Genomic DNA, 8,493 nt, shown 5'->3' on the forward strand with positions numbered 1-8,493 from the left:
GCTGCGTTAATTGGTAAACCAACCGCTGTACAAGCACTATGACATAATGATCGACTGGAGTATGCCGTATATATACGTCCTAAGGCGTCGGCTGAGGCTGTTAAGCAATATCACTATAGACTGTACATTCACCAGAAGTATTAATGTTGACATTATGCCGTATGTTGCTTACTTCACATATCACAGACCTATGTTAAATAAAATTGTTGTCCAATATCAATCCTAATAATGAGTAATTTATGTTTCTATTATGCACCTGCACTTTTTTATTAAAATACTTAAAACAGCGTCAATCTTGTTTTCATTTCAATCATTTACTCTAAAAGCGATTCACTAACATAGATGTTTCACGTTAAAACCAACGGCCCGGTGTGTCCCGGCACAGCCCCAAATGATTTTTAGTTAGATTTTTTGATCAAAATGTCGTTCTCTAGCGCTTTTACGATAACGACGATTTGGAATAGGATTTGCTGCTTTCGGTTCTTGTGGATACACTTCATTTGGTCTGCACATGCTACGGCTTAGTGCAGACTGGCTCTGCCTAGAAGTGCTTGGCATATCGTCGAACATTGGTTCAAAATCAGTTGAACCTGTTAACAACTCCTATCCTGTTTAAAAATATAAAAAAGTTATTGCAATATAAGCAATATGTAATGAACATTAACTTTTAACTAACCACTAGACTCAACCAGTGCCTCTTGAGGATCTGTCCCAATGTCTATGGTGTGGTTGCTCGATACTAAACAACTTTTAACAAAAATTTCGTCCATTTTCGACATTTACGGTATTGTGCACGGAGAATTTCCAGTCTGCATCTCATTGTCTTTCACTGTTATATACACCTTCAAAAGCGCTCGCATTTTCACTACAGGGGCATTAACCGTTGTATCCTGTGGAAACAAATGTAATAAATATTTACAAAATAACTTTAAAATACTCTTACTGTAAATCTTTGATATATCATGTCCTCCAAGATGTTTTCATAAGCGAACTTTTTCTTCCGCGCACGAAGGAACTAATTCTTCCTCTCATGGTATCACTTCGGGAATAGGAGTGACTCGGCCTTTGTCCGAACTTTTCTTTTGCTGTATATAAATTTGTATTTATTTTGTGAAAAGTTTGTTTGCAAATTTAAAAATTCAAATTTTCCCTTCTCCATGTCAAACATTTTGTCGCAATAAATTGAAAGCTGATTGTTATTGCCCGCGTCGCCAACATAATGCGTATTTAAGCGAAAATGTAAAATAAGCTAAATGCGTTTTAGTTGTCCATGCTTTAGCTATTTTATGTTTATGATGGTCAAATAAAATACGGCTAATATATACATCAGCTCCATTCATAAGTACTCAAAATATTGTTACTTACGAAAACTGGAAAACAAACTAAATTGTCTTGACTACCTAGGTCAAATATTAACATAGGCGTACCCCAACGCCAAACATCTTATGACAGATAACGAAATACGCAAACCGGAAGACGTATTCTTCAATCGGAAAAAGTATCCGGAAATAGAAGATACTTTACTACAAAATCAAGGAAGAGTATTAAATTATCACAATAAAGATAGTAAGACAATTACATACAAGTCAGGTGATATAATTTATTCCCGAACGGACAGACGGAATAAAAGTGCCAATAAATATAAGAAACATACTGTAAAAGAAGATCGCGGTGCAACCATTCTAACTGAGAGGAATAATTATCCATAAGGACAGCATTCGAAAGGCTACAGCATATACGGCGGTATTATAATATTATTTACAATTTACTCCTCTTTTGCAGATTTAGTGACACACTTCAGTAATAGGAAATTTTTTTTTTACTAAACAGACATAGTAGGGGTATTCTTTTGCTCTTGCAAGAACCTTGCGCGGTGTACGAAATGCAGATATCTTCTCTTGGTGCACCGGCATAACAACAAACACACGCAAAAAATAATTGGCAATGGCTGTAAAATGTGTTTATTTCGTGCAATGACGCGTAAAAAAATAATTGCAACCCTGTGCTATCTGTCATTTTACTTAAATACATATTTTGACGTTAAATTGTTGAGGAAGGTAAATTTTAAATAGACAGCCAATTCACAACAGCCATTTACAATAAATTGACCGAATTAGCCGTTCATATATCACTAGATTCTGCAATGGGTGTTCTCATGCTCTTGTATATTTCGGTATAGGAACTTTGCAATCTTGCAAGAGCAAGAGAATACCCCTAGTGTATTTATTTGAAGACACATACCTTTTATATCATCTACCCAATTTAACGACTATTCGTGCACCGTGCAAGGGTTTTAAAGAGCAAGAGAATACTCCTAATGTATAAATAACCTATCATTAACGATAAATGTAAATTATACAATTTAATTCCGTTAGCCTACAAACATGGAACATTATAAATTGAAAGAAATATAGCAAAATGTGAAAATAAATTTATAAGAGTATCTAAGTGTAAAAATAATGTAGGAAGTCATATTTGTAAACAAGAATTGCAAGATAATTGTACCATCCATGTACTAAATGAGGACAAAGCGTATTGTAATATTGTTAAAGAAATAATGTGCCATTATTAATATTAGATCACGGAAATATTATAATTGACGGAAACCATATATGGAAGGGCCAAAATATTACAGATACAAAATTAATTCAGTTTAATATTAGCACTACTTTAGAAATAAGACATATTTTAACCATGACAAAATACACATCAAAATATACACATAATAATATATTGTAGTTATCAGTAACAGATAAGAACTTATCCAAATATATTTATCAGCTTAAAATAAAAACACAACAGAACTTGTAAGCAAACCTAATGTTCTTAAGTCTTAGTATTGCCATCAAACGTAAAGGTGGAGATATTAAACTCAACAAATATATAAAATAATAAATACAATATTATTATTATTTAACTCGCTCATTAGCTAAAACAGCTGCTTCGGCTGGGAAATTAGGGTTAATTTCCTCATTTCTTCTAGCCGGGATGAAGTGAGTGGTAGCTGCTGTTATCATCTTGCGGAATCGGTGTTCGCTCACGGTTACCTCCGTAGAAATTGGTAAAGCGGTGAAAGTGTTCTCAGTAAATTTTATGAAGCCGACTTAGTTAGCTTTGATGGAGTTAAATATGGGCATTGTTATATTTATTTTATTATTATTAAAAGTCCCAAAAAATTATATTTCTAAACGTAAGCGAGAGTTCAATATTAATGTAAGAATCATTTGAAATTTTTTTATTACAAAAATTCTAAAAAAAAACATCACACAGCTACTGGCAGCGTACAGTGGTTTTTGTTTACATACACATATGTATATATAAATTATAGTGATCGTATTAACTGAATAAGAAAAGGTTAAATCATAATTTGAGATGAGTGCATAATAGCTGACAAATATTCCTGAAGCATTGCACAGAGCAATGCAATATCCGTATTAAAAAGGAACGAACAAGTCTGTGTTTTCTTACATATAGTATCTGGGTTAAAGCTGACGATTTTGCAATTACATTCGATGAATGTTGAACAAAACATTACCGTATGATTAGATATAGGGTGTGAGATGCACCTCTTGCTGAATAGCCAGAAGTTATACCAAGGTAAATAGGCGAATGCGGTGATTGCGGCACGATATTAGTTGAAAATGTAACAAAATGATCACGAATAACCAATGCAGTAAGAGATGGTGCATTTTCACACTTTTTTGTTCAATAAATTCAGACAAACTAAAAAATCGCAAAAATTACTTTTAAAGTTTTAAAACCTCGCAAAACTACGCGTATCTCAAATACTAATGAATATTTTGGCATGAAATTTAGCACAGATCTCACAAATTCCTTACAAACAAAAAACCAAAAAATAATAATAATTACCGATACGAAAAACAAGCGAAGTATAAATTAAAAAATGAACTTTCAATTTGAGCACAGTAGTAGATGTGTAACGATATACCATGCAGATGCAGAGACTGAGAAGTTGTTGTTATATCATCAAAAAAAAAAAAAAAAAAAAAAAAAAAAAAAAAAAAATTTAGATTGCCAATTATATTCCACTTATTGTTAATAAATCATGGTTATTAATTATAACGAGCGAGCGGATGTATCATGTAAGAATTGTAAAATGATTGGTTCAAAAAATGCAATATCTTCTTAACTAATTGTCATGATCTTAATATTATAAATCATATAGATGGTATTAATCGTACCAACTATGTATCAGCCACAGAAAAACGTGGACGGGTCCTCTAGTTGTATATAAAATCTTCCAGAAACTGTTGCTTATTTATTTTTTCTAATTAAATTCAATATCTTTGTGTGAATATAAATATTCATGCCCTATATATAACCAAAATTATAACTTGAGAATATTATGAAAAGATAATTTTTTAACCGGTCAGCATACATAACATAAGTTATTAATATTCGGTCATATTGCAAAAACTAGGCGAAGGAATAAGTCAAACGAGCGGAACTATAAATGGAGTGTGAAAAATGCACTTAATCGGATCGATATATCGGACTTTCAAAAATTTTCGAAACAATTTCTAGTCTTTACAAAAATACCTTTTTGTCATTTAATTCAAAGTAAGTCTTCTCAGAATGCATTAAAATCTTAGTTTAGTAACTGGATAATAGCCTCAAAAATAAATTTTTTGGCTATTATCATATTTAATGGAACCGTGAATAATAAAATACATTAGTGGAATGCAGAATCTGTTGCAAATGGTCTTGCATCCTTGTAAATGCAAATCAACCAGCATATTTTTGCTTATCAAAATGTAAAGGCATGCACCTACTACACTCTTGAAGCAACACTAAAACGCCATTGTATTATGTGCAATGTGAACAGGCATTGACGCAATGTGGGATCTAATTCGTTGGAAAGTGCGCACCTGAAGGCTTCCTTTTAAAAAGGAAAGCGATTTGCGAATGTTAACTGGAGCATGCCTTCTCGAGTCCGATGCTGGGACGTCGAGTGTTGAAGGTAAACGTAATGAACGCGGAGAAATTTTGTCTAATGTTTATAATTAAGGCAAAGTTTTGCAGAGGTGTCCACACTTTAATCAACTTGAATATATTTTTGGAGCAAAACCCACAAGTGGATTGCCGTTGAAACAGTTGATAGTAGCAGCATGTCCATCTTGAATGAAAGCGCGACCGTTAGAAATATATAACTTTTTTTGATATCGGCGAAGAAATTGTGTCTCCAATTGACATTAGCAACAACGAAAATGTGAAAATATTCTAGAAGAAGCCAAAGATTTCGCAGAAAAAAAGAACAATATGTCCCAAAGTCGTCTGCTGCAAATTTTACTGTTTTGCAAGTCGAGCGTAGGGAAATGTTCAAAATGAAAATGTAGTCTAAAAAAAGAGAAACATGATCACGGTTTGAGAGAAAGAAGATTGAAAGCAGAAATTGAAAGAAGTAAGGCTGAAGTAGAATTCAAGAACAGTGAGTTCAGTTCAAGAGTTTTAGAACTGGGAAAAGACAAAAGATTGAAAAAACTTCAAATAGAAAAAGAGGAACGCTTACAAAAGTTCGAAATAGAGATGAAATATACTAAGTATACCTCTCAACAGAAATTAATTTATCTTTGTACTTTATTTATTCTTGTATCTTAAAATTTTTAATTCCAATTACTCTTGTTTTAATTTATGCTTGCTACCTTCTATCATTCAAAGCGTGATCTTTTTCAAGTTAAGCTTGAACTAAATGCTTAAATTAAAATAACCATTTATTTTGTATAGAATAATTTTATGTATAAAAATATGAAATTGAAAAACTGAATGAATTAATTTGGATACATTTAAGAAAACATTAATGTGTATGTATGTCATGCCTTTTAATTTCTCCAACATTGTAAGGTATATGGTCATCAGGTTCAATAGAATCTTTGGTACTGATTGACGGCGACAAGGAAGCAATCGCAGCATAGTTTATGTTTTTTTTTGTTTTCTATTCGACAGAGGTATTCTTAGCTGCTTAAGGTTTCCAAGTCTTTCATTCAGAAGACCAAAACAATGCTTTTCTCCAACCCGGTATTGGCTAGTTAACATCGCAGGAAACAACATAAAAAGGACAAATATATGCGTCGATAGTCAGACAGCAATTAAGGCAATAATCTCACATCGAATTACGCACAGAATACATACATAGATGTAGCGGCTGCCGAACAACAGCTGCATATATACTGGGTTCAGGGCCACAAGACAGTTTCGGGAAACGAAACAGCTTACAATTGCCATCCGATAAAGTATAGGAAATACGAATGTCACAAAAAAGTATATGCAACGTAGTTTTCGGAAAGGCGTATCTCTCGCCCTGATACTTCGGAATGCCTTAAGTACATGCAGGATCGCCAAAATTATGTACAAGAGCTCCTTTTGAAAACTCGCTTGCTTCTTACTCATATGGTCTCAATAGGACTGCCGGATGGCTGTTGGCCCCTTCATAGGTCACAACACGCGAGCTAGATAGCAATAAGGGAAAACGATACATGCAGACAGTGTGGAGAAGAGACGCTGGAACACTTCCTATGCCTGTGTCCAGTAAAAGAGCGGAACTATAAATGGATTCCGTAAGAGACTATGTCACCCAAACCTTGCCCAGCAAAAATGTACGAAACAATTTCTTGTCTTTATAAAAATACCTCTTTGTCTTTTACTTCAAATGATGTGTCCTCTCAAAATGCATTAAGACCTAAATTTGGTAACTGGGTAATAGCCTCGAATTTTTGGCTATATCCTATTTAAAGGAACCGTGAAAAATAGAATACATAGGTATTAGAGGGTGGTTCAAGGTGCTATATCAAAACATGCACCATCTCAGTTATTATACTATTTTATCATAATCTTCCATTCCTTAAAATTGATTAATTTTAGATAAATGTTGCACATTTAGGAGTCAATGATATGTCATATACATAATCGACAAAATTACCTTTCTGCCTAAAGCTTTTAAGCTTAAAGCCTTTAATGCTGCTACTATAACATCTTGGATCACGGTGCCATCCCAAAATAAACTCGCCCAGAATTATTTCATCCAGAAACCTAAAGATTGGCTAGAGATGACTATTAACCAGAGGTGAAAGGAAGTACACGTCTAAAGCCAGTGTTTTAAAGTAATTGTCTCATCTATGACTTTGGAGATTTAGATTAAAATTTTTACACTATTGCGTAATATAGCGCTTATTTGTAAAGGAAAATTAGTACAAAGTGACCTTTTACATTAAAACAATCGTCACTTGGCTTCAATTCATTTTCTTCTCTATTAATTTTCCTTTCCTCTATAAAATTAACATTCTGAAATATCATTCTGACCTTCACTTGTCACATGTGTTAATAGCATTAAATGTTTAGAAATACAGAGCGATTCCAAATCATTCTTTGGAAAAAATTACATAATTTCCCAATTTGGCAATTAAGCTGGAATTAAAACATTTACAACTTCAAAACTGGGTTGGGCTACAGTTGATGAATGTGTGTCTGGAACGGCAATTTGTTTTTATCGAAAAGCCTAAAGTACATTTTTCAGTAAAAAAAAACGCTAAATAAAAATTATATTTGTAGCATCCCGACTATCACCTCTGATCTCCAATGCTATTAACAAAATAATTCTTGGACAATGCAATGCATGGAGTTCGGGCATGGAAATTCAGTACTTCGAACTACAGGGTCAAATAATAGAATATGGAATTGTCTCGAAACAATGCATTGTTGTTAATTATGGGTACCGAACTCACTTTGCTGCGCAGAGATATTGCATGTCAATATTAGCTTTTGTTCAGCATCCATAGTCCCTCAATTCTGTGAGTGAAATTACTTCGGCAGTGTTGCCTTTGATGAGAAAGCATCACGTTCAACGCAAAAATTCTGACAACATTGCTAAAGTCACATGTTCTATCGGTAAATTATCGCGCATTACTAGCGTAATATAAACTTTTTAAATTCGTGATAAGGTGGAGGAGGGTTTGTAAGTGAATTTTTAAAACAATAAGAATTTAAATCGAACCAATATCGTGCTTCAAAAATTAATGAAATGGAAAATGGAACAAATTGTAAGTATATGCTTTCACTCAAATCGTCAATGATTACCCCTTGTATAATTACATATCACAATGATCTCGTGATCGTTGCTTATTACAGCTTTTTATCAACTTAAAATCATTAAATACATATGTATGCAATCACATTTACGCTACGATGTCTTGACTCTGGGCTTTGATTTGAACCAGGTTAAAATCATTTATCCTAACCAAAATCGAAGATTGGTCTAAAACGTCAGATACTGATGCTTTTGCAGTAATAATTTCAACTATTTACATTTGCAGAAAAAAACACCCTCCCTATTTTGTCCCTTGCCCCTACACAAATCTCTCACGCGAAGTCCTTACAATTTCTTGGGTTCTTCTTCTTGATTGGCGTAGACACCGCTTACGCGATTATAGCCGAGTTAACAACAGCGCGCCAGTCGTTTCTTCTTTTCGCTACGTGGCG

The 8,493-nt window shown here is 33.5% G+C and overlaps 1 protein-coding gene across 1 annotated transcript; it reads right to left on the bottom strand.

The window, feature by feature from the left end:
• Positions 1 to 293: 293 nt before the first annotated feature.
• On the bottom strand, positions 294 to 1,891 carry LOC108970905. The gene is made up of 4 exons (XM_018936616.1): positions 944 to 1,891; positions 796 to 890; positions 690 to 747; positions 294 to 603 (listed from the first exon to the last, which is right to left on the bottom strand). The coding sequence occupies exons 1-4, from the start codon at positions 962 to 964 to the stop codon at positions 403 to 405; spliced, it is 375 nt and encodes a 124-aa protein (XP_018792161.1). The 5' UTR covers positions 965 to 1,891; the 3' UTR covers positions 294 to 402.
• Positions 1,892 to 8,493: the final 6,602 nt, after the last annotated feature.

The sequence above is a fragment of the Bactrocera latifrons genome, unplaced genomic scaffold (assembly GCF_001853355.1).
Source record: "Bactrocera latifrons isolate USDA-ARS-PBARC rearing strain unplaced genomic scaffold, ASM185335v1 scaffold_315, whole genome shotgun sequence".
Classification (NCBI taxonomy): domain Eukaryota; kingdom Metazoa; phylum Arthropoda; class Insecta; order Diptera; family Tephritidae; genus Bactrocera; species Bactrocera latifrons.

Excerpts from the sequence above, each read along its gene's own strand:
- LOC108970905 (XM_018936616.1), bottom strand. The coding sequence starts at position 964 with ATGATATATCAAAGATTTACA. Across the intron at positions 748-795 it reads ATGCAGACTGGAAATTCTCC|TTGTTTAGTATCGAGCAACC; the intron begins GTGCACAATACC and ends TTTTGTTAAAAG. Across the intron at positions 604-689 it reads CAGATCCTCAAGAGGCACTG|GAGTTGTTAACAGGTTCAAC; the intron begins GTTGAGTCTAGT and ends TAAACAGGATAG.